Source organism: Camelus ferus, chromosome 16, assembly GCF_009834535.1.
Source record: "Camelus ferus isolate YT-003-E chromosome 16, BCGSAC_Cfer_1.0, whole genome shotgun sequence".
NCBI classification, from domain to species: Eukaryota; Metazoa; Chordata; class Mammalia; order Artiodactyla; family Camelidae; genus Camelus; species Camelus ferus.
The window spans coordinates 19,984,593-20,010,527 of NC_045711.1; the positions used below are offsets into that span (position 1 = coordinate 19,984,593).

At 56.7% G+C, this 25,935-nt stretch overlaps 3 protein-coding genes across 3 annotated transcripts in view; all 3 read right to left on the minus strand.

Moving 5' to 3' along the window:
* The window catches only part of TBCD (tubulin folding cofactor D), a 123,595-nt gene extending 120,312 nt beyond the window's left edge, over positions 1 to 3,283 (minus strand). The window contains 3 exon segments of the mRNA XM_032499083.1: positions 1,686 to 1,736; positions 2,984 to 3,166; positions 3,169 to 3,283. Of these exon segments, the coding sequence (XP_032354974.1) occupies positions 1,686 to 1,736; positions 2,984 to 3,166; positions 3,169 to 3,190 (256 nt within the window). The 5' untranslated portion in view covers positions 3,191 to 3,283.
* A 973-nt stretch (positions 3,284 to 4,256) lies between these two features.
* FN3K (fructosamine 3 kinase) lies at positions 4,257 to 12,856 on the minus strand. Its single transcript, XM_032499091.1, has 6 exons — positions 12,491 to 12,856; positions 10,347 to 10,498; positions 9,509 to 9,600; positions 9,057 to 9,139; positions 5,514 to 5,636; positions 4,257 to 4,697 (listed from the first exon to the last, which is right to left on the minus strand). The coding sequence occupies exons 1-6, from the start codon at positions 12,629 to 12,631 to the stop codon at positions 4,359 to 4,361; spliced, it is 930 nt and encodes a 309-aa protein (XP_032354982.1). The 5' UTR covers positions 12,632 to 12,856; the 3' UTR covers positions 4,257 to 4,358.
* A 3,623-nt stretch (positions 12,857 to 16,479) lies between these two features.
* On the minus strand, positions 16,480 to 24,266 carry FN3KRP (fructosamine 3 kinase related protein). The gene is made up of 6 exons (XM_032499090.1): positions 24,031 to 24,266; positions 20,241 to 20,392; positions 19,859 to 19,950; positions 18,837 to 18,919; positions 17,709 to 17,831; positions 16,480 to 17,471 (listed from the first exon to the last, which is right to left on the minus strand). Exons 1-6 carry the CDS (start codon positions 24,169 to 24,171, stop codon positions 17,133 to 17,135), a joined length of 930 nt encoding a protein of 309 aa, XP_032354981.1. The 5' UTR covers positions 24,172 to 24,266; the 3' UTR covers positions 16,480 to 17,132.
* Between the last annotated feature and the right edge of the window lie 1,669 nt (positions 24,267 to 25,935).

Below are 25,935 nucleotides of genomic sequence, written 5' to 3' on the forward strand. Positions count from 1 at the left end.
TTTTAAAACTATGTAATTATTTACCTTCTTAGAAAACCCAAAAGAAATTGAAAAAGTAGTGAAGTATTTCATTACACAGTGAACCTTGAAAATATTATGCTAAGTTAAAGACGCCAGTTACAAAAGACCACATGTTGTCTGAATCCACTGCACAAAATGCTTAGAATACCCAAATCCATGGAGACAGACCCATGGTTACCAGGGACTGGAAGGAGGGAGAGAGGCAATGAGCATTCTGGGCTCGGAAGCCCACAGCAGGACCCTCCCCTGGCCACCGGACACAGCAGCCAGGCACACGCTCCCCAAAGAGGAAAGCCTGACCTGTAAGACAACTTTGAAACAGAGCGCACCAAGGACAAGAGCTCTTAGAAAGTAAAAACGATTGTCAAAATAAACTCAAAAACATCTTCTATGTGCAAAATAAAGATCCAAAAGCAGAAGTATGAGGGAAAAGCTAAGAAAACTCAACATTCAATTCACAGGCACATCAAAAAGAGAAGGCAGAAGCAGACAAATGATCAAAAACACACCAGAAGCAAAGTCCCCTGAGCCAAGAGATGCAAGTCTTAAGCCTGAAACTGTCCAGCTAACGCCCAGTATAAGGGAAAAAAAGGTCTAGAGCAAGTTATACCTGCCTAAAGTATCAGGTTCTAGAAACTTTCAGAGGCAAAAAAGTCTGAGAAAGAAATGCAGACCTGGGACACGACGTTCCCAGAGTGGGGACAGCGGAACTGCGCCTTCCACTTCTGCTCAGCCAAGCTGCCAACCACGCAGAAAACACACCTGTGCTGCCCAGACAGCTGAGGGTTCAGAGCACTCACCTTCTACAAAACCACTGGTTACTTGAAAAGGAAAAACCAGCACGCGCAGCACAGCCTACTTGTTAAAAGACACCTGAGTGCGCACTGAGGCAAGCCCCCGGACTCCAGTGGGGCTGCCCCAACAGGGCAGGTGGCGCTGACAGCTCGTATCACAGGCGAGGAGACTCAGGCACAGAGCGGTCAGGCGGCACAGCTAGAGTAAATCTAGACGGTCTAGCCGCAGGGGTCTGTGTAACCCCCACCTCACACTGCCCTTCAACATAAGTTACTATCACTACCTTCCTATTTCCCAAGTTCACTGCCAGAAGCATGTGTAAGGATCGCAAATAGAAAAGAAAAAACTACCCTAAGAAATCATTCAAAAATAAAGAAAATAAGAGCCAATTAAAACAAACAAGTAATTTCCCCATCCTACATTAAAGTTAAGGAAACCCAAGCCTCAGTGTGTCCATCTGTGAAATGCAGACGACCACAGAGACACACTCCGTAGATGCTGTGAGCATTAAACGGGGAGCCACTTGAAGCACTTGCTCCTGTGACAAAACATGCCGAGAGGCAAACAGATCAAATACACATGATAAGCAAAAGATGTGTTCTTTCAATAGCGGCAAGGAAAAAAGTAACTCAAACACACCTGCCCGCAGCCTGGCATGACCTGGGACGCACGCCACTACCACGGGACTGCTAAAACTCATCAGCCAGGACCTGCTAACAAGTAAGCCCGGCACTGCATCCTGATCCCTTCTGCTGGCAAACACACACGTGTGCACATGCACACGCATGCACATGTACGCCACACTCCAAGACTTTGGGATTACCAGCAACTGAATGATCAAAGTCAAAATCCTCAGCCTCTGCTCTTACCAAGGTGCGGGTCCAACAGGTGAGGCTGCTCCTGGTACTTGTCCATGATTCCTGAAGAGATAAACAAGGTAAGAATTAACATCACTGAGGCAAGCGTGCACATGAGCCTCAGAAGCCCAAGTTTTCCTGTGCTGACCTCCAGGGCAGCTCCCAAGAGCAGGGGTGGGCTGGAGTGAGCCCCCCACCCATCTCCTCAGGGCCAGCTGTCCCAGTCCCTTGCTCTCCGGTTCTCCCTCCTTCCGTCCTCCGCCCCTCGTCCACCGCCATGCTGCACTCTCCCTTCGTTAAACACACACCTTCCACTCTCTTCACTCTCCCCCTGCCACACGCACCAGCAGTGTGCCCTCCGGACCCCTCACACCGCGGCCTCTTTCATCTCAGGCAGCCGGGTTTCTACTTCTATCAGACCCGCCTGCGCCCTGGGCAGTTCTTGGTGCCACACAGCTCTGCATCTCACCACCCCCAAGAATGGGAAATGGGGCTTTCACTGGGCCCTGGAATCCACCTCCCTCTCAGGACAGTCCTGTGTCCAGGGTGTTGCCACACTAACCCCAAATGACAGCCAGAGAAACAGACTGAGCGCCTTCAAGTAACTTGCCCAAGTGGCAGAGGTAGGATTCAAACCCAGACAAGTTGCCAACGCGCATGCTCCTTCCACTCACCCGGCCGCACTGCCCCTCTGCAAGTCAGCGTTGTCATTACAAACCCAGGAAGACAACATTATGCAAAATTGCCTTTAACTAAAAGGGTCCATAAAGATGATTTTACTGAATCACAAAACCCTACGTAGCTATCTAACCACGGGATCCTAAGGAATCGTTTGGAAGTGGCCCGTTGTAGACAACTACAAGGGTCTGTCTAAACTTGGAGAATGTTAAGATGCGCTACCCGGAGAGGCACGAATCCGCGGAGACGCGCGGTCCTGGCCGAGCCACGCTGCTGTCTGCTGCTAACGGCCTGGGTGCGGGCCCCACAACTGCAGAGCTGGCCAAACCCGGCCCGCTCCAGCCTGCTCTCGCCTCTCCTGCTCTCACCGCCCCGTGCACGCAGCTGTCTCGGAGAAACTGCGCTTTGCTGTGGACCCAGGACGGGTGGGGAAGAGCACTGGAAGGTGGGGCCGCCCAAGGCAGGTCCGCCCCACCCCACCGCACCCTCGCTGCCCCCAGTGCGCGGATGGGCAAGGAGGCCCCTGCCCTCAGCCCCTCAGGCGTGCGGCCGCAGGGAGGCGGCGGTCCGGCCCACGGGCGCGCGTGGGGCACCTGCCAGGACCACCCCCTCCTCCTCTGACGCGCGCGCACCGCGGAACCGCTCCAGGGCGCCCTCCCGGGCCGCGCGCTCGCCGACCACCGTCCGCAGGCGGCCCAGCAGCTCGCGCGTCTCCGCGCTCTCGCCGAACGACTCGAGGGCGGCGCCGCGGGCCAGAGCCGCGTCCTCGGCCGCATCCTCCGCCCGGTCCTCCGCCGGGTCCTCCGGGGCCCCGCGGCGGGCTCCTCACTCAGGGCCATCCTCGGCGGCCGGTAGGCTCACGGGCTCGCAGCCGGGTCGGCCCGAGCGCGGGTTGCGGGGCGTGGGATGCGGGATGCACAAGACGGCTGAGGCAGAGGCGGCGGTGACGACGCTGGCCCCGCCCCGCGACCTCCGACCTTGCGCGCGGGCCCCGCTACGGAGCGCGCCGGCCGCCAAAATAGGCCGCGCGGAGTCGGGGCGGGGCCCGGCGTGGGGCGGGGTGAGGGGCGGCACATGCCGTGGGCGGAGCCGAGGGCCAGACCCCAGGCCGGCCTCGCAGCCTCGCAGCCTCGCCGGCTCACGCGCGCTGTGTCCGCGCGTGCCCGCAGTCGGGTGGCCGGGAGTCTTTCTGCACAGCCGTCTGCAGGCGCGCGGGGCGCCTCCGGGCCGCAGACAGCCGCACTTTCCAGTGAGGAGACGTTGGGGCGGTCGTAGCGCCACGAAACATTGGTCACCTGAGAGTGATAACGGCGCGGCTCCGGTCTTCAGAGGCGTACACGTGGGTAGCCGCGGTGTCCCGCAGCCCCGCCCCTCCATGGTGACAGCCCCACGCCGGGAACACCCTGACCACCCGACACCCTGGGATGCAGGCATAGCCGCTGCCTGAGGCTCCCTGCTCAGCCCCCACACCTTTATCCAGCGGAAACACAGGCTGCAAAATGGAGCGCGGGAGAGGGGCTGCGCAGTGGCTGCAGCACAACATGGTGGTGGGCTTTCCGTCCATCCTCCACCTCAGGAAGGGTGGACCTGGAGCCCCACTCAGCCCCAGAGATTCTGCTCAAGAGGTGGGCCCGTCTCGTGGTCCCCATCTCGGCCTAAGCCAGAAAGAGGAACCGCAAGTCCACCGGGGGAGGGGACACCGACTTCCACTGAAACAAAGCCCAGATCTCTGAATTTCTGTACAACAGTCCTGAACATATCCAAACTCCAAGTTCCGCCCCACCCCAGCCCCAGGCTAGGACAGGTAATGAGCCAGTCAGAGACCTTTCAGGTGGTCTGGGCCCCGGTAAATTAACCCAGCTGCTTGGAGGACGGAAACACAGGTGCAACGAAGACACACACAGCCCATCCCTGAAACCCCCAGGGCTTTATTCTCCCTTAAGTGGCCTCCGGCGCAGCCACCCCCGGCGTCTGCTCAGCGGCTGGGCAGGGGCTGCCAGCCGGCCACTACTTGAGAAGCTTCCTCATGGTGCCCAGGGATGGGCTCCTGTACTGCCACCCAAAGTGGTTCCAGTGGTTCAGGTAGTTAAAGAGCTTATAGAGCAGCAGCCGCCGGTCAAACCCCGGAGCCCTGGGGATCTTGCGGTGGTAGGCGGTGAAGAAGGACCTGGGAAACCCGCCAAACATTGAGGCGATTGCCAGTTCAAACTCGGAGTGGCCATAGAAGGAGGCCGGGTCGTAAATGATGGGTCCGCTGTCATCCTCGGCCACGTTTCCCGACCAGAGGTCCCCATGAAGAAGGGCGGGGACAATCTCTAGGCCACAGAACAGATCCGGGATCTTCACCTAGGAAAATAATTACTGTATGCAGAGTCACCCTGGGCCCAGGAGCCAGACTCCTCATCCAGCACTTGGAAACAAAGCAGAGACAACCTCGTGCTTGTTCAGGGCCCACACCACTGTACACCAAGCCCAGAGGTAAGGACCCTCCGACTCCAGGGGAATGTCACTTTGTCTGGGGGTTTACTGCTAATTTAGGTCCACAGCTCGCCAACACTGATGACCTCCATCAGCAGAGCGGACAGCCTCAGAGGTTATACCTTCATTGTGTAAAGTATGACCCGTGTAACCTGAGGGGAGTTTTTTGTACGTAATTTAGCAATCTTTCTCTGCTAATCTTTTATCTCACAGCACAGGTAAATCTGCACCTCTTTTATATCCTGATGACTTCAATAATGAGTTAAAGAAAATGTCTCTGATGCTTATGCTATGTTTTGAAACCAGTCACTCTGGGGCACCTGCCACCCACATCTGCTCTAAGAGGATATTTGCACTTTGTCAGAGAAGGAAGAACAGTGTTAAGAGTGAGAAAACAACAGTAAATGCCACCATTTACAAGCCAAGCACCTACATTTCACGTGAGCAAAGTGTGAGGCTGAGCACCTGTGACCCAGCAGGTGCGAGGTGCCCTCAAGTCCCACCCCCTTCCCAGTTTCCCCACCAAACCGATAGTGAGGCACTCGTGTGTCCAGGACGTCACGACGTCACCAGCTCTGCTCCAGTGGGCCCCACTCTGGCTCTGTTCTAGCACAGGACCCCACACAAACGTGGTGGGCTCATGAGAGGACAGCCCCTCTCCCTGGGGATAACTGCTGTGCCCACCTGCAGCTGTGACCAGAGTTCTCGTGCCTCTCGGTCAGCGTAGTCCTTCTCAATGAGGTCCAGCTGCGCTTGGAGCCGGTGACGGGTGAAGAAGGTCGGCCAGTCTTCCTGCCACTCGTTCACCTGGGCAACAAGGGAAAGGAGGGGCTGGTGCTGCAGCTGGCGGTCACAGGACAGGGTCACGCATGGAATCTGCCTAAACCCTACAGCAGCCACTAGAAGAGCACAGCAGATACCTTTGCCGGCCAACAGGGAGACAGGACGGGATTGTTAAAGACAGTTAATTCAAAAGAGAGCATATTGTGCTCTCCACTGGAATTTGACACAACATTGTAAAATGACTGTAGCTCAATAAAAAAATGAAAAAGAGAATAATGAGGAAAAAGGGAACAAGTATCAGATAAGACAAACGAGAAACAGCAAGACGACACATCCAAACCTAACCATATCCATAAGCTCATTGAATGCGAATGGTCTAAACACCCCAGTTAAATGACAGAGACCAGCAGGTGGGAAACATAAAGCATGACCCAATTATAAGCTGTTATGTAAGAACTGCATTTTGTATATAAAAACAGAAACAGTTTCAAAGGAGACAGAAGTTAATCATGCTAAACTAGTCACAAGAAAGCTGGAGTAGCTGTGTTAATGTCAAAGTAGATTTCAAACAAAGAATACCACCAAGTGTAAAGAAAGGCAGTTCACAATGCAAAGGGGGTTAGCTGATGAAGATCACGTAATAATCCTAAGCATTCGTGTCCCTGACATGTGGCAAGTCCGCACATGGACTAGACGCAGCACGTCAGCGGGCATCAGGGAAAACAGAACCTCGCTGAGGTGTCACTTCACACCCACCGAGATGGCTGGAAAGTGCCAAGTGTGGTGAGGACGTGGAGGACCCGGAACTCTCACACACTGACGGCGTGAATGTGAAGTGGCACAACCACTTCGGAAGATACTTTGGCAGTTTCTTAAACAGTTAAATATGAACCTACATGTGGCCTAGTCACTGGCTCTTAGGTATTTACCTGAAATAAATGGACACATTCAACCACACAAACTCTTGTACATGAAGGTTCACAGAAGCTTTATTTGTAAAAGCAAAGCCTGGAAACACCCCAGATGTCCAGCCTCAGGTGAATGGATACACAGACTGCGGTTTGTCTTATGGTGGAATGGACTTTCGATCCATACAACAACACAGGTGAATATCTAAGTGATTGTGCTGAGTGAAAGCCAAACAGAGGCGTGACAGCACGCGCTCTCACCTACATTAAATTACACAAAGTGCAAAGCTGTCTGTGGTGACAGAAAGCAGGCCGGTGGTTGCAGGGGCGGGGGGAGGAGTTTGCAAAAGGGCAGGAGGATGCTTTGGGGGAGATGGCCTTGCTCACTGACGTGGCTGTGGTTAGCGGTTCACAAGTGTGCACATAAGTCAAAACTAGCCAAACCGTAACTGTAGGTGCAGCTCGTGTTGTGTCGGTTATACTTCAGACAGTTGTTTGTTTTTGTTGTTTGTTTGTTTTTTAAAAGGTGCAAAGCTTATCTATACGAAGAGTGACTTTGTTAAACTCCCTAGGGGAGGAACTGACCGGAGAGCATGCATCCCTGGTCAGCGTCCTCAGCATGGAGACCCCCATGCTGAGTGTTGTGGTCCCTGAGCCCCTGGGTTCACTCCTTGGTGCTAGGTGCACCTCAAGAGAGGACAGGGGGCCCCTCACCAAACGGCCTGAGGCATGTGGGCACATGCCCTCCTGTCCCCTCTGCCTGCCCAGGCCCGTCCTCTTGGACAACCACGTCATGAAAGACACAGACTGTTGGGAGCTGGAGACCAGCACGGGTCAGCCCTCCACCTGGACAGACAAGCGGGATCCCCTCACCCACGGAAAAACGTGACCTTCCCCAGAGCTGCCAAAGGCAGGGTCACCCCGTGCACAGCTGGTGGGCGGAGCCCACCTTCACCTGGATGGAGGGGCAGGGTGTGCAGCGGACAGGGCCTATGCCCCAAAGCCAGATGGGCTAACCCTGGCCCCTCCGCTGACCGCTGCACGACCTGGGCACCACCCGGCTTCTTGGCACATCACTTTCCTCGTCTCTAAAACGGGTCAAGGACAACCCATCTCTGGGGTTGCTGTGGCAACTGGGGGAGGTGAGTTGGACAAAGCACTTAAAAGGGAGCCTGGGGTGCAGCACCGAACAAACCGTGTCCATCCTCTGACCAAGCCAGTGGTCTCAACGGGGCTCAGCTCATGGGGGGCCACCACTCAGGGCTGCCCCACTAATGGCGGCAGCCCCCAAGGGCCCACTCAGCCCTCCCAAGGTGCAGGGAGCCACCTGGCACTTTGGGCTGATCCGTCCAGGCTACTCCATCAGGCGCCATATCCAGGACCATTTTGTCGGAGCAAAGCGGGTAGGCCAGGCGTCCTCCCAGGCCCCTCCGCCCTCCCTGGCCGGGCTGCAGCTGAGCTGAGTTGGTTCACTGATCCTGGAGTCTGACCAGGCACTCTACTCAGGGGCCGCCTGTGTCCCTAATGGGCCAGCCCATCCTCATCTGCTTCGTGGTTCTGTGTACTGTCCATTCCTCAGTTCTTGACAAGCCACTGAGCGAGGTCCATGTAGACCTGCAGCTCTAGAACTCCACCTCTGAGGCAGGACAACAAGCCATGCTCGGCCATGCTGGCCTGGGACCATGTTACTGTCCTGGTGACTAGCTCCAAACAGATACGTCACCCCTGGGGAGCTGGCTCCAGCAGAGACTCATGGAGTCTAAACCAGCCAGGTAACCCCACTGGGCACAGTCCTAGGGACCCCAGATGTGAGCATGCCCCTTGGCTGAGATCCCTAAATCTGCCTCCAGCTTCATAAGGCTCTTGCCCCTCGTGACTGCCTGGGAGAAGAGCCCTGTGCCCACGCCCGGGAGGCACAAAAGGCCATCTATTGTGTGACTCCACTGACATGAAATGTCCAGAGTAAGCGAGTCCTTAGAGACAGAGCGCCATTGGCGGCTGCCAGTGACGGAGGGCAGGGGGATGGGGATGAGGTTTCTCCTTGGGGTGGCAAAAATGCTTGGAATTATTAAACAGCAGTGATGGCTGCACAACACTGTGTCTATGCTAAAACCCACTGAACCGTACACTTTAAAATAGTGACGTTTATGTCACTGAATTACATCTCATTAGTGCTAATCATTTTTAAAGGCCCTGGGAGAGGGGCCGAGCGACCAGGACTTAATCCACAAACTCTAGGGCCGCCCCACCCCCACCCCAGTCCCCTACAATTGTCACATGCCCCAAGTGATATGGCCTTTGCACCTGCTGTTCCCTCTGCTTGGAATGCTTTCCCACCTGCCCTGCGGCTTCCCATCTCCTCTAGGCTCAGCTCACAGACCCTCTACCTCACTCTCCCACCGTCCCACGCCCCACAGGTCTCACTCTGCTTTCAGAAGTCAGGCAGTCTAGTCCCCTGGGGCCCTGGGTACTGACACTGCATCCTACACAAGGGGTGGGGTGACCAGGACTGGGGCATTCCCGCCCAGACACTCACCTGTGTGATGAAGCCACAGCACGTCACCGTGTGGAAGCCAAACTGGGTCACGTACTGGGGCCTGGCACCCTCAGTCCTCCGGCCTGTCAACAGAAAGGGCTGCCTGTCTTCCTCAGGAATGCCAGGCCTCAGCAGGGCGTCCAGATGGACCTGGCTGCACTGCCGGGACATGGGTGGTCAAAGACATGCTACACATGGTAGCAACTGGTCCAGCCTGGATCAGCCAGGACACATCTCTCTCCAGCCCACCGGACAGTGGGGCTGGACATGAAAGGGGTCATGAGGCAACCCTACCAGCGTACCATCAGAACTCTTATTCAACAAGCCCACTTTCACACCACAGCATAAAGGGATGGGGTCCCACCTGACCATCACTGAAGCGTTGCCCAAGCCCCCGCCGGGCAGGTGCACGCAGGTCAAGGGTCAAGGGCACACCAGCAACCCGCACATACCCACTGTGTTCTCCTCCGCCCTGGACTTCTCCCCGAGCTTCTGGTTGTAAAGGTGCAGATCCGCCATCTGTTCTCCAAGTTTCGACGCCTGACTGAGGAAGGAGACACAGCCAATTAAAATAAGAACAACACAGCCAGCCAGCACATTCCATTCTGAGAAATGTTTTAAATATCTTAAAAACTACTCTCCATTCTTTAAAAAGTGAAAAATGAACTGCAGGCAGTGACTCTGTCCCAAAAACAAACCTGTAAAATCACTAAGAAGGGTAGGTTCTGGGAATTAAGGGACAAATACTCAAAAAGCAATGTTAGTAAAAGAAAAAACAAAACAGCTCCCAATTTTTGTCAAAACAAATGTAAATCACATGTAAGAACAGGCGTGGGATGACAGTCACACACCCACCACTGGTGATGGCTGCTCCCCGCTGCTGATTCGGGTGGCTTTAGTCCTCTTTATGTGAGTTTGTGTTTTCCACCATTTTTTAAACAGTGAATATACATACCTTTAATAATTAGAAAAAACTTGAAGGACTTCAGGTAACTGCTAGATGAGACGTCAGAGCCCAAACTGATGGGCCTGAGTGAACTCGAAGCACAAGGTGAGGGTGGTTCAAACACACTTATCTGATGCAGCTTCATGAGCCAAACTAACCTCACACAGTCCCGCACGGACAGTGCGTGTGCCCGTCCCCACCGGGAACAGTCCCCACCAGGAAGGCGGCTGTAGGTTCTGGGCGGTGCCTCTGCTAACCACACCGGCTCGGGAGCAGCTCCATACCAGGCGGCTCCCTCTCCCTCTTCCTGTCTCTCCCTCTCCCTGTCTCTCACACACACTTACCTGCTCAGGCTCCTCATCTTCAGATATTCCATCACAAAGGCAGCCCCACCGCCTGGGAGGTCAATCACCTTGATGGGCCGAGGTGCCCGCACCAGGCCAGTGCCGCGAAGAGCCTCCAGGCTCGCCATCTCCCCCTCAAACATCTGCCGAGCCTGCATCCAGAACACAGCTGTGAGCTCCGACTCCAGCAGGGGCTGAGGGTCACAGCCCTGGACAGAAGCTGCCATAAGCAACCAGGACCTCCAGTTACCGAAAACAGCCTGGGAAACTGGGCGTCAGCCCGTCAGAGAGCAGGTGCAGTGTGTCCCCTCTGGAGAAGAGGGGCTACGAGGCTGAGGCTGCACCTGGACTTGCAGGGGCGGGGTGCTGACACCCCTGCAGCAAGCATGGCTCTGAGAGGTGAGGAGGTCCAGGCCCTGGGGGAGCACGAGGGTACCAAGGGGTGTCGGGAACATGGGTGACGTTCTGGGGGTGTTGGGGACACTGTGGGGTACTTCAGGGTGCCATGAGGTGCTGGGGGGTGCCAGGAGTGCGGGTTAGTGGAAGGGCTGGGGCTGGGCCTGCTTCCCCTCCCAGGTTACCTGACCCCTCACTGCCTCGAGCACTTACAGAAAATGGGGGGCAGCACAGGGCAGCATGGGTGGCAGGGCAACGTGCCTAGGGGCACACAGGGCAGGGAGGGCGGGCTGGGATCAGCTGGTCTCCCCAAAGACCAGCACCCAGCAGGCCCCCCCCAAACCAGGAAGAAGACAGCCACTGCCCAGAGCAGCCAAACAGCCTCCACTGGGACCCAGGGGTCTTCCTACTTCTAAAACATCTGCACCAATATCCCAGTTTTAAATTAGGCCAACTCTCATCTTCGGTACACTATATCTCAGTTAAAAATGTGTTAAAGTGCGTTTGTGAGCACCTCTGGATATAGAATTAACCCTCTAGAACAACACCGAAGCACCTATTTCCACACAGGAAAAGAATTCCATCCCTTAATTCAAGTGCCTGACAGGGAACGAGCAAGGTGTCCTTCCAACTGCCCCCACACCCAGAACCATGGAGCAGGGTGCCCAGTGACCCCCCTAGCCATATTCCCAGGGTGAGCCCCCAAAAGTACAGGGCAGAGAACACCTGGGCTTCAGGCTGCCTCCGTCCTGAGGGCCTCACCTGTCACCTGTTCTTGTGCACTGGTTGAGCACCAGCTGTGTGCTCAGCCAGCTCTGACGGGTTCCAAGGCCAGCAGTGACATCCCAGCCTGGACGAGCCATCGGGGCCAGCCACGGAGGTTCCAGGGCCAGCTCAAACTCTGACCCAAACCCCTTCCCGGTAGGTGGGGCTTATCATTTTGAGGGATCTGGGTTCTGAAATCAGATCTTCAGCAGTTTTCTGTGCTAAAAGAGCAGGGTGCTGGACCAAGACCAACCCACTGTCCATCCTGGATGCGGGTGGGCAGCAGGGGGAGTGGGAGGGGTCCCTCTGGCCCACAGCCAGCATCCCCACTGCCACACCTCAAAGGGGCCTGGCCCCCAGAGCCCCAGGGACCTCCTTGGAGTCACCCCCCAGGGCCAAGGGGGTGCCACCCTCAGCACCTGGGGCACACACACTATGGACTTCTCCTTCTGTACAGTGTTACTATTTTTCCGTGTGTATCTAACAGCAATGTTTTAGGCAGATCGGGAAAACCAGGTCCAACACAGCCTGGCCTGTGAGCAGGAGCCTGGCCCTTGGGGTCCACAAGGGTCCTTCCTGCCTCTTCCCAACTGCGAGAAGGCCCAGGCCTTGGGGAATGGAGCCCAGCCGGGCCCCAAGGCTCACTGCCGCCATGCCTGATGGCTAGAGAAATTAAAACAGACGCCAAACTCCTGTGCATCCGGGCAAAAGGACGGAAATTAACTCTACAGCAGGTGGAACGCCAGGACCCAGCAGAAAATGCTCGAGCCTGCTCGCGCTGGTGGTGACAGCTCTGCCAGGCCGCAGGCTGACCCGGGGCGATGACGCCAGGCCTCGATCTGGACTGGACTACAGCGCCCCCTCCCCTGCGCCCCGGGGCCCCCTCGCCCCTCCTTTCCCTCTCCCCACCAGCTCCAGGGCCCCCGATGGGGGGGGGGGGCTCGGGCCGCTGGGAGAGGTTGGGATGAAGTGGGGGCACTCACCTGCGCCCTGCGGTTGACCTTGACGAACACGGGGCCCGCATCTGTGTCGTAGGCGCGCCCCTCGCTGATGCAGCCGGCCCCAGGGCTCGAGAAGGCCCGCAGGGTCGCGGTGCGCAGCTCGGCGCGCAGCAGCTGCTCCATGGGGACGGGGCGGGATGGGGGACGGGGACGCAGTGACGCGGGGGACCGGGGTCCGTGCAGACAGCGGCCCAGAGAGCGAGCGCGCCGCTGCCAAGGCCGCTGTCAGCGGGTCCGCGGGCTTCCAGCGCCCCAGGCTCCCAGCGCTCCGGGCTGGTCCGCCTCCCAGGGGTGGGTCGGGCAGTGCAGTTAGGAGAGCGATCTCCGCCCACGATCTCCGCCCACCGGTGGGCCAGGCGGTGTGCAGACCCAGCCCTGAGGGACGTTGAGAGGGAGGAGCTCTCTGATGGGCGGTGCCCTCCCCTGTGTCCACAGCCAGTGCACCTGGACCTGCAGGGGGCTGCCCAGGGCTATGCAGGGCCTGACCTCCCTGCACGTGAACCCTCCCTGGGCATTGGCCCAGACCCCTCCCTCCGGCAGGACACAGGGCAGTGCAGGGGAGAGATGGCGTCCTGGGATGCTGGTCACAGGCCAGCTGGGTCTCTCATGGTCCACAGAAGGCTGGGGGTCATGACCACATCCTGCCAGGCCCCAGGCATTGCCTGGTGACACCTGTCAGGGTGCCTGGTGCCCACTCGAGATAGAAGCTGCTCCCAGGGTGCTGATACCAGGCACTGACCACACCCTGAGTGGGACTCCTGATTACAGAGACCGGCCATCTGGGAAGGGAGCGTGGAAGCACACATGTGTGCACGGGGGGGGGGCAGGTGGGCGGGAGACCAGGTGACATCTGCAGGAAGTCCCCCACAGCTCTTTCTCTCGGTCAGTTGGTCGCTCGGTCGGTTGGGTGAAGCCCACCCTCCTGGGCATCTTGAGGAAGGGCTGGCGACAGGTGAACCTGAGGTCTTGCGCTTCCTCCAGCATCTTTATTCTCCAAGGCAGTCGTCAGGCTGTGGGATTCGGGCTGCTGTCACCGCAAAGCATCTGCTGCCTCCCTTTCCAGCCCCTTTGCTGCTGACAAGTTGGAAGCCATTTTGATTCTTATTCTTTGCGTGGAAACTGTTCTCTCAAGGATTCTTGGCTCCTCTCCTTGTCACCAGTACCTGACAATTCCCCAGGGAGGTGCCCGGGGTGAGTCTCCTGCCACCCCCTGGGTAAGATGGGGCTGTCTCAGGATGGAAGCTTGGGTCCACCAGCCCTGGGCGCGGCCTTCAGCTTCTGCTCTATGATTCCATCCTGTCTTCTCCATTCTCTTAGATCTCAGATCTGGTCTAAACACAGCCCCAAAGCTGCCGGGGTCAGGTGCCCATGAGCTCCGCCCTCCTGCCCTCCCCAGGCACCCTGGGGGAGATGCTGGTCTTGACTGAGTCCCCTTCTGGGCTGCGGCCTCGTTTTGCCCAAGCAGGGTCTGACCCAGGTGGGCAGCAGCCAGGCAGGAGCACCATCCTACTGGTCCCGAACCCAGGCACTTGGGGCTGCGCCCCAGCCTCCAGCTCCCATCTGAGCAGCTCTGGGCCCAAGGGCAGAACCGTCAGCATGAAGACATGTGCCTAGAAGAGCACTGTGACTTCACACACCGGCCCCGCCCTCCTCCCAAACCTGCATTTGAGTTGGTTTGTGCTCAACGGGGAGATGGGACCCAGGCACAGGCATCCAAGCAGCCCCACGAGCTGTGCACCCCTCCCCACTGCGGCCAGTCCCCTGCTCTCCGGGTTCTCCCCGCGGCCCCAGCTGGAACCCACACTCAGGGAGCTGTGACTTCTTAGGAAACGTATCTGGGGTATGGCTCGAGGTGGGACCGGCTGAGGCACCGGGGTCGCTGTGCAGAGCAGTGACTGTCCTGCTCACTCAGACCCCTTGCTGTGAGTCCTGAGTCCAGTGACACTGTGGAGAACACAGCCCACAGCCCAATGTGTACCATCACTCCGTAGGGGGGAGGCGAGGGGGCTGTAACGCTGCACAGAAAAGGGGCACCAGGAGGGCGGCCAAGGGCACAGCCCCAGGGAACACGACAGCCCTTCTGAAATCAGGCAGCTGGGGTACGGGCTAGGGCCTGAGGCCTGGCTGCAGGCCAGGTGTCACCACTAGTCCCTCATCCTGGCCTCCACTGGGTCCATGCCCCTCACACGGATGGCTGCTCTGGGGGGCGGAATTCTGCCACCTGCAGGATTCAGACTTCCCCGCCCACTACAGTCCCCACCACTCTGATCACTGCTTCTGAACAGTTTCTGGGTGTCCACATACATCTGTCCAAGAGGAGACCCCGCAGGGAGGCAAGGTCTCACACAGAGGCTTTTGGAAACAATTTCAACCGGGAGACGATGGGGCGGAGAGAGGAAGCCCCCTCCCCACCCACCGCCAAGTGGGAGACAGGCTCCAGCCATGCTGAGTGGCTCAGCCAGGCCAGGCTCCTGCTGGAAGCTCACCTCCCACAACCCGCGGTGCCGTGACCGCCTCACCTCATAAATGAGGGATTCAAAGCACAGGTGTCATATCTGAGACTCCACACCGTGGTCCTCCGGCTGCAAGGGCAGCACTTTCCCGGTACACCAGGGGTGGAGACTTCTAAGAGGGGTTTCCTAGGTCCTGACCCCTCAGCCGGGGTGCATCAGACACACAGGCCTTGTGTGACATAAACGTGTTCCTTCTGTGGGAAGGTTGATGCCCTGACAGCAGTGGATAACGGATCACGAGACATCTTGTGAAAGTCACGGTCCAGAAACTGGCGGTCTAGTGAGCGGGATTTGGGGAAGTCACAGGCAGCGGGGTCACAATGTCGGATCCCCAGGCACAGGCCCCTCCACCCACCCACCGTGACTTCTCGGCCCGGGGCCCAGTAGGGGGAAACGGGCCTTGGCAACTTTTTCCCTAAGGTCCCTGGGCCAGGGGAGGGGAGGGTTCCTCCCCACACCCCGCTAGCCCACGCTGGGCCCGATCCAGCACCGGAATTTGCTTGCAAGTTTCACCACAGGCGCCCTGCCGGGCCGGCCCCAAGGAGCACCAGCAGTCCCGGAGCACATTTAGAAATTTTCCCCAACTGAAGCGTTCTTCTTGCATCATCTTTGGTCAAATATCCTTTGTGCAGAGAAGTTTTATTTACTTTTCCATGCCACTACCGCTGCCACTGCAATGAAGAAACATCAGTAAATGAGAGTCATAAAATCTTGGGACCACCAAGTTGTAAAGATGTATGTTTTCACTTGACAGTGAAACCACAGGTAGACTGTCTAGTTAGGGTGAGAAGAGTACATTGATAGCTTGTATTTGTTTTTAAAATTAAATTAATCCTGGATAAGAGTTGCAGGCCTGTTACTCTCCATGACTAACTGTGTAAGTGCTTATTATGGAATAAATCGCTTTTCTACATTAAAAAAGTGAGAATAATTTTAAAAAGGTAGGAATTAAAATGATTTTTTTAAATGTCATAGTCCTCTCTTCCTCCCTACAAAAGCCAGAACTCTGAAGGCACCAGCTCCGCTTCTGAATCCCACTGAGGGGCTCTGACCTGCAAACAGAAACAGGGAGAAACGAATGCAGGCTCCCAGGCCCGCCCCGCTGAGACACTGTGTCCCCTCTGACACTGGCGTTCTCCAAGCCTTAAGCCAGAACCAAAGGTGGCCACCAATCTGCTTCTTCCCTGAAGCGGAACTCCACAGTCGCTTTCAACCTCCGTTCCTGCTGACCAGATCTCACGGCGACAGGACAGCAGTTCGACTGGACCCGAGTCAGGCAGCAGCAAGTCCTCAGGCCACCGCTGCGCTGACCCTGAAGACCCCCGCCAGTCTCTGTTGAATAAGGCCTAGAAAAGCAGCTGAACCCATGTGTCATCACAACATGTTACAAAGGTTTCTTGGCAAACAGCTAAGATACACATTGAATTATGATTTAAATGAGGGAAATACAGTCTCATGAATCACTGAAACCACTAAAAATTTATTCAAATGTTTATGCAAAAGGATTTATAAGCATCACTGCCATTCATGGATACGTCTCACTACCACAAGACCGGCGGCAGGAAACACGCTGGCTTAGCGCTGGTTTCTAAGATGACAATTCACAAGCTTTAGAGGTCACCCGCGAAAGGCTGCTGACAGCTCCTAAACTTATCAGGGACACCCTGAGGCTAGCGGTTTGGTCCCTCCCAGAACCCAAAGGAAAGGGAATGTGCCCGGGACTGGTCCTCTCAAGGCTCCCATGGCTTCCCGTCCAGGCCTGTGTCTGCCCCATCGAGAAGCCAGAACAGCAGTCCCTCCCGGATAGGAGACACGCCCCCCGACCCCCGCCTGCGGGGCAGTTGCGTGGGGGTCGGGCCCATGCTCCACGGGTCCCTGTGTTCACGCCAAAGTTCTAGGGCAGTTTTATACAGCTATGAAGCCTGTTGAAATGCACCTTTTGGGGACAAGACCCTTCTGGGCTGCTCTGTGCTCCACAAGACCTGGAACGTGGTCTGAAGCTCCCTAGGGGTGAGGAGAGGGCAGGTCCCCGGCAGAGGCTGCACGGGAGCGCGAGGCCAGCACAGGAATCTCGTGGGACCCGGGACGGGGCCTCCCTCAAGGGACACAGCTCATCGGACAAGATCCCTCATGATGCTGAGGGAGGAGCCTCGGTACCCTGACCCGAAGTGGTTCCAGTGGTTCAGGTGGTGAAACAGCTGGTACAGCTGGAGGCGCTGCTGGAAGCCAGGGGCCCGGGGGATTTGGCGGTGGTAGGCGGAGTAGAAGTTGCTGCTGAAGCCCCCAAACATGCCAGCAATGGCCAGCTCGTACTCTGAGTGGCCGTAGAAAGAGGCCGGGTCAAAAATGATGGGTCCCGAGGCATCCTCTGCCACGTTTCCTCCCCAGAGGTCTCCGTGGAGCAGGGCTGGGACAATGTCCAGGTCACGGAACAGGTCGGGGATCTTGAGCTGTGGGGGAAACACAGCCTCAGCAAAGTGACCAGCAGTGTGGGGGACACAGGGGCTTTTCCAAGTGCGGCTGCCCGATCCGAGCAGTGTCTGGAGCACAGGTGCCCATGACGCACGTGGCCCAGCTGGGCAGAGGGATGCCTCCTGTCCAGACTCAGACCCGTCCAGGCTGCACCGACCTTGACACCACCCCGGTGGGGCCAGGGCACGTGCGTGCGGGCACCGGCGCACACTCACCTGCAGAGCAGACCAGAGCTCACGGGCCTCCCTGTCCCCAGACCCCCGCTCCAGCATGTCTATCTGGGGCTGGATGCGCTGCCGGGCGTAGAACGTGACCCAGTCCTGCTGCCAGTCGTTCACCTGTGCGGGCAACACGGAGCTCAGAGGAAACCACCAGAGCTGAAGGAGGTGCCCGGGGAAAGGTTAGCCATCGGAGACGCCACTGCAGGGACATGTGAGGAGTGGAGCTGGCCGAGCAGCCTGGTCTCAAGGACGTGCCGGGACCTCAGATCCCACCCCAAGAGCAGCAGGGTCCACTATGAAGAGCCCAGGGACATTTTCTCTCAATCCAGTCACTCAGACACAGAGCCAGGACAGGCAACCCTCCCTGACCCCATGGCTCATTTCTGACCATCCAGCCTCCACAGAGGACCCTCCTCCTTGGGCCCTCTGAGCACCGCCCTCCCAGGGAGGGAGGAGGGGAGGGCTACCACAAGAGAGGACGGCTGGCCTCAGGTGCTGACATCCAGAAGGGAGACGAGACAAGCGCACACAAGAGTAGCACCACACAGGCCACAGCGTGACTCTCACCACACATAAACACACGAGCAGTGACCCCAGAGCAGCAGGACCAGGAATCCCAACTCTCAGCCACTCACTGCCCCAAGCAGGGCCCCAGACAACCTCCTGCAACATATCAAAATCTGAACGGTATCTCCCCACCCGGTAGATTACTCACTGCCCCCACCTGAGAAGCCACCAGCCTGTCCACGTGGGCGAGTACAGCTCCCCAGGCTGAAACCCCCAGGGAAGCCAACCACAGAATCATAAAACTCAAAGTCACAGTCCCTTTTCACTGTGCTACCTCTGAGAGTTTCCTATTTAAAATAAAACATTGTCTAACCTTCTATTTTCACCCACCTTGAAATCCAGCACCCTAACCTGCCGGTCCTTCTCTGCTCTTCTGAGTTTACCCAGCACAGGAGGCGGGTGCGCCTCATGTCAGCCTCTTAAAATCAGCAAAGGGAAAAAAGGAGCAAAGCCTTTTACTGAATTTCACGGAAAAGGAGGATGGTGTGCTTTCTCTGGCTGTTTCCGAACAGCTGGCCTGACTGGGAAATGGAGGCAAATGCCGGTGTCACTCACCTGGGGGAGGTATCCGCAGCATGTCACCACATCGAACCCAAACTGGTCCACAAATGGCCGCTCCACCCGCTCAGCTCCCTTCCCTTGCAAGTGAAAGGAAACGAGAAAGGTGACCGTCCCGTGCTCCCACAGGCCCGCTCTTGGAGCTCAGAGTAGCTTTGGGGCCTGACCCCAGGGTGCCCTTTCCCACCAGGCGTCCCCACCCAGAGACAAACAAGGGCCCTGACCTCTACCGACCCTCAGGCCCTGGGAACAGAACCTGTCCCTTCAGACTGAACAGTCCAGACACCCACTCCTTCCCCGGAGAGGCATCAGCGGACGCTCAGAGGAGCCACAACACTGTCCAGAAAAGAGGGGAAATCCACTGGTGACCCACCAGGAAAGGACGGCTCTCAGTGGCCGGTCCCGCACCTGCCGCCTGTGGGAGACAGACTGCTGGGCTGGCGCGTGGTCTCATCCTCTGCAGCTCCCCAAGCTCGGAGCGCAGCCCGAAGGACTGGTCCGTAGGGCTCGGGATGGACAAGGCCTGCCTGTCTGTCTAGCACAGCCGATCCTTGGTCACCTGTTCCCAGTGCGCCAGCTACTCTGGCCAGCAGAGCGGCCACACGGGCTACACGTGGATTATCAAATGTCAAGGACCCAGACGACACCCTCAGTGCTAGCACCACAGTAAACTCTGAAAAGGTCGGACAGGAGGGCTCCCCTGCCGAGCCTCACGCCTGACTGTTCTCAGAAGAGAAGGCATGGAAAGCCGGGGGAACTTTGGCAGGCTTGCTTCTGAGCGACAGGTCAAAGGAACCGTAATGCGCCAGGGCCTCGAGTTAAGGAAATGTCTCGTCTTTCACCTGCACTTTCAGCACAGGGCCTAACTGCGCTCACTGCGCCCCAAACACGTAGTGGGGGGACACGCCTTTCCTCGGGAAGCAACACAGGTATGACGGCCCACGGCGGCAGCCAAGGCCCACCCGCACACCCAGCCTGGCCAGACGTCCTCCGGGAGGTCATCAGGCCCCGGGCCATACCCACTGTGCCGGCCTCCTTGTGGAGGGCCTCCCCACGCCTCCTGTTCTCCAGGTGCAGGTCCGCCAGCTGGGCTCCAAGCGTGGCAGCGTGACTGTGGGACCAAAGGCAGCCACTCAGCGCGTGACACAAACAGGGACACCCTCCATCTGGAAGGTCATGGGCACACCAAGTGGTGAGGCACTGGGGACATGAGTTTGTCCTGGTGAAGCCAGGGGGAGACGGAGGGCCCCATCTGAGCCAGTAGCCGGGTGCCAGTCATGTCTCACCTGGAGGGCCCTTTCCTGTTTGTCTTTGGCTCGATCACGTCTCTCAAAATTATACCCCCAAATACAAGCTCTCCACTGGGGAAAACAGAGCCCCCAGGGAGGCGCCAAGACGCACCTACTGAGGCTCTGCATGTCCAGATGCTCCATCACCAGCACGCTGCCGCCCCCCGGGGCCTCCAGGACCTTGATGGGCTTGGGCACCCTCACTGTGCCCGTCTCCAGGATGGCAGTCAGACTCGCCATCTCCCCCTCAAACATTCTTCTGGCCTGTCAGAGAAATAACAGAGGACAGAGAACAAGGTCTCTTTCAGAAAAGTCCTCTCGGCATCGCAACTGTAAATCAAGGCTTCCCGGCTTCAGACTCACTGGGCACGGACGGCTTGTCTGCCTTCAGCAGCACAGACTCTCGTTCTGAAGCTGTATGGGAACTAGAGGCATCGTACTGTTCAGTAGTGTATGTTTCTAAGCTATCACTGGTTCCGGTCTCCTCAGAGGGAGGAGAGTGTGCTGGCTCAGAGCTGGACTGTTTCTGGGTCGCCCTCAGACAGCACCTCCACCACAGTGCTGTCCCACCTGGGCCCTCACCTGCCAGGAACCTGGAGTCACTTCTCACCCAAATGGACCACCAAGTCCCATGGCATGTCCTGGATGGACCCAACTGGAGCCACCTCACCTCGACCACATTCTCAGTTTCTAGTCCACAAGTCCTTGTTCCCCTGCATGGGAGCAACCATTCTCCACCTGGTCTCTGCTTGACATACCCGAGTGATGCTTTTGGAAGGCAAATTCCACCATGCAACACACCCGAGCTGGCGTCCCTGCCCACTTCCCCGTGTAACCGCCCCACAGGTTCTGGTTCCAGCCCACTTTCCTCTGCTGTCTGGGCCTCCTGGGCCCCTCCCCAACACTGACAGAGGCACACACGCCCTAAGAGTTCCCCTTCATTCCCCAAAGACCCCCTGCCTGCTCCCACCTAGCCGCCTTCACATGCCATGTCGCCTCCGCTTAGAACACTCTTCCTCCTTTTGCCAAGTCAGCCCCTGCCCAGTCGGGCTTCAGATTCCAATTTAACATCAGCTTTGATTTCTCAGAGAAATCTTCCCTAACTCACCAAGCTAGGTAATTCCTCCTTTTAAAATATTTTTTTTTCAAATAAAAATGCTACAGAAGTACATGAAAAAAAACCCGCACAACTAAGCAGCATCCAGAATTCCAGTTCTCCCACAGTCAGCACGCCCACAGGACTGCCACCCAGATTAGGACCGCCACCACTGCCCGGAGGATCCCCAGCCCCCCCAGGCGCTGCCGGCGCCCCCAACGGCGGGGCTATCTGTCTGCTCATCATTGGCACGGAGGCAGATGGCCAGGCCTGCCTGGTCCACGCCACACCAGCAGTCAGTGCTTCTCACCGCTCCCCGGAGCCCCACTGTGTGAACATCCCAACCAAATCCATCCAGTCGGCTGGGCCTCCAGTTTGGGGTCACTACAAACAGTGCTGCCACGGGCGTTCTACATCACAGTTACTAACCCTGTAACCCTGGCTTCCTCACCTGTAAGATGGGTTAGCAGTAGTACCTGTCTCACAGGCTGGCCGCCATAATTAACTCAGCTAGCAGCTAACACCTACACAGTCGTTCTGAACACTCCACAGGTATTATTACTACACAACCCTGGAGAGCTAGAGTTGCTGAGAAACAAGATGTCTTTTCTTTTTTTTTTTTAAATGTAGGTACTGGGGATTGAACTGAGGACCTCATGCATGCTAAGTATACGCTCTACCACTGAGCTATACCCTCCCTCCAAGAACTGTGTCTTAAGGAGAATTTTCAGAGCATTCTCTTTAGAAGACAAAGAAACACAACTGGGCCCTGGCTGTACTTTGTACTAAAGCACTGGTTGAGCAGCGTAAAGTAAGGGACAGAATTTTTTAAACTTTTTAATTCAAAAAAAAGAACATGTGGGGAGAGGTGAAGGAGGATCTGTGCACCCAGGTAGAGGCAAGGCTCCCTCACGGTGATGTGCACAGGTCCAGAGCATCTAACTAGACCCAAGAACACTGCTCCTCAGTCGTCACCATCACTGGGGGTGCAGGCTGCAAAAGATCCAGACCCTGAGGGAGGAATGTGTGAGAAAACACAGCCTGCAAAGGAAAGATGAGTGAAATCAGGAGGAAAAACAATGCAGATCAGGCCACTGAAGCAGAGAGTGAGGTAGAAACAGAAGACCAGGTGGTTCTCTTACAAGTGGGGAAGGGGACGTTCTCGCCTCCTAGGAAGTAAAGCAGGAAGAGTCCTATCTTCCCTATGACTGGCAAATGTTTATGCCGTGGCTGGTGCATCTGCACAACTCACACAGCATGTTTCAGAGCCAACTAGAAAAAGACATGGTTGAAACTGTCTACCAGAGGAGTAGAAGGAACTTCTGTGATGATTAACAAAAAGGAAATGGACTTTGGTGACAAAATAAAAAGCAAGAACCCGAGGGAACAGCAGCAGAAGAACAATGTTTAAAAGGCATCACTGAGTAGTTCCATTTAATCATTAGAAAATATCTGCTTCCCTATAATCTACACCAAGTTTTTACTATTACAAATGCTGATCAGAGTGGAAACACAAACATGAAAGGGACTAACGCCACAAAGAGGAAAAGAATCCAGAGGAGGACTGCGGTGGGAAGGAAGGAAGGAAGGAAGGAAGGACGCCACCACTGCATTAGCACTGCTGGGGGAAGTTGGTTTAAAGAGTGACTTCAAGGACCACTAGCTGCCACATTCCTACAGAGGGACGTGCAGGGTGACACAGCAGCCCATTTCTGTAGAACAAAGGTTGAAGGTTGGTCCTGAGAGAACAGTAGGGTTTCAGAAAGAGATCATCCCACACCACAGAAGGTGGAATTCATTTCTGGGAAGGAAATGAAAATACCTGCAAGAGGATTTCCAAAAAGGAGACAAGAGCACCGAGCACCGAGGCCATCCTGGGCCTCCCAGCTGACAGTCCGGAGTGAGCCACCAGAACTGGATGAAGAAGTGACATCAACACCCAGGAGTAGGCATTTCAGCAGGGAGGCTCACCCAAGTTCTACAGGAGCCCTTGAGAAAACGTTTAGATACAGAAGGGGGGCGTGGCTGACACCCACGCAGTGTGTTGCCCCCCCCCCCAATCATTCGGTGAAACCTAACCCCCACAGCCACAATGTTCGGAGGCTGGGCCTTAGGAGGTGACTGGGCCGTAGGGGTGGAGCCCTCATGTGGGGATTAGAGCCCCGTGCGACCTCAGAGAGCTCTCTTGCCCCTCGGCCAGTGAGGACTTGGGGAGACGTAGCCTCTGCATCTGTCCAGCCTCCAGACTCCGAGAAAGACATGTCTGTGCTCTAAGCCTCCCGGTCTGTGCTGTTCTGTTACAGCAGCCCCAGCGGACCAAGTCGTGGCTAGATTACTTTAATATTCAGAAACGGCTTTGATCTCTGAAAATTCAAATAACCCCCAGGACAACAGGCTGCTACCACCTGTCCTTGTTCAAAACTCGCCAAGCAGAATGGACTTTCTCAAAGGAGCGGGCACATGGAATGCGGGAAAGCCGTCCGCAGCACCTACGCGGCAGCGAGTCACGAGGCAGACAGGACCCGCGCTGACCTGGCACAGGGCGGAGCTGCGGTCCCAGAAAAACGCCAGGCCAGCCTGACGACGAGACGGGCCACCAAGCGCCCGGGCGGCCGCGGCCCCGGGCTGGGACGGCCTCGCCCGCCCCGGACCCCGGGCCCAGACCCCGAGCCCGGACCGGCTCCCGACCCCAGACTCGGACCCCGACCCCGATTCCAGACCACCCTGGACCTCGAGCCCCCCCTCCCTTAGGCCGGCCCCGGGTCCACAGACCCCCGCCCCGCCCCCCGCGCGCGGCGGCCCTGACCTCCGCCTTGTGGTTCACTTTCACAAACACGCGCCCTTTGTCCGTGTCGTAGCTCTGACCCTGGCTGATGCAGCCGCCCCCCGAGTGACCCATGGCCTTGACGGAGCTGCAGCCCAGCTCCCGCTTCAGCAGCGCCTCCATGTTCCCCGCGCCCGGGACGCCGACCCGCCTCAGGCCTCACGGAGACGCAGCGACAGCACAGGGGCGCGCGGGGATTGGGTGGGGGCGGGAGAGGCGGGACCGGGCCCCCAGAACGTGCGGGGATTGGGGGGGAGGAAAGGGGAGGGACCAGGCCGCGGAAGCGCTCGATGATTGGGTAGGCTGCGGGAGGGGCGGGACCTGGCCGCCGGGGGCGGGAGGGGATTGGAGGGGCGGGAGGGGCGGGAGGGGCGGGACCAGGACGCGGGAGCGCGCGGGGACTGGGGGAGGGGCGGGACGGCGTTGAATGGGGGCAGGGCCTGCTGTGTTCCCCACCCGCCGTGAGCCCCGGTGACCCTCCTCCCTGGGGCTCGCCCTGGCCTTTCCGCTGACCCTGTCTGTAACCTGCCCTTGACCTTGTGCGGCCCGCCCTTGCCTGGGGCACACTCCCTGCCCGGCCCCTCCTGGCTTCCCTCCTCACCTGTTGGGCTCCAGGTGAGAGCATCTCCTGTCACAGGATGGCTCCTGCAACACTTGCAGGGGTCCTATCTTTTCTGTTTGCACATGATTGTCCAATTGGCATCAATCCCCCCAACTAGACTCTAGTGATTTGAGAGCAGAATAAAGTCTGCCTTGCTCTGTCCACTGGAAAAAACTCACAAGCTGTAAGTTGAGAATTACATTTTATTGGGGGCATTACTGAGTACTTAAGCTTGGGGGTTGGGGGGGAGCCTCTCAGGTAGCTCTGAGGGACTGCTCGGAAGAGGTAAGGGAGGAGCCAGGATATAAAGGAGTTTCAACAAAATAAAAAAGTAGTCAAACATCAAAAGATTACTGCTCATTAAAGAAACCAGACATCTTGAGTTACTGAACTTAGCACTTTACTATGTGTGGGAAGACGCAGGTGTGTGTGCTTAATGAAACCCTTCTTTTTTTTTTTTTTTTTTTTTTTGAAACCCTTCCTTTGATGTGCACATTAGCTGTCTGGGGCCAGTGTCCTGTTCTCTCCACCCTGAGTCCCCTCAGGGGCACCCTCGGGGCACTGCAAGGGCTGATAAATTGAAAGCCTCAACATCCATTGTTTACTGATACGCAGGCGGTGTTCTTTGTCCACAGCTCCCTGTGCCAGAAACCAAACCAATCAGATGTATGTGTGTAGAGAGAGAGATTTATCTTAAGGAAACAGCTGTGAAAATTAATAAAGGGAAACCTCGTTTAAGACGGAGTAGGGAGGCCAGCAGGGAGCACTCTTACGCTGTCCACCCAGACACAGCCTGAAGGTAAAGACAGGGTCACCAAGTGCCACCACCCTGGGCCACTCACGGTCTATGACAGGGAGGACTGTCAATTAAAGACTCCAACACGCAGAATCATCAACAGGAAAGAATCCTCCATTAGAGGCCTCACAGGGAAAGATGTTCATTGTGTCTCCTTCAAGAAATCAACCACCCAGGCTACTCAGCCAATGAGAACCTGTCACCCCCAATTCCCACTTTCCACCAATGGACTTTTGTTCAAACGACCCCTCCAACCTTCTCCTTTTTCTCTGTAAGACGATGTTTACCTCTTTTGTTTGTTGAACTTGTCTGTGACCTTTGCTGTAGCTGGCTTGTCCCAAATTACAATTCTTTGTTGTTCCTCAGTCATCCATTTTGCTGGTAGAAATCGCTGGCTGTTGCATTGTTTTAGGTTAGCAGGGCTCACGCACTCGTGGAGGTGCAAGACCAAGGTCTGCAGGGCAGGCCCAAGGGCTGGAGGCCCAGGAGC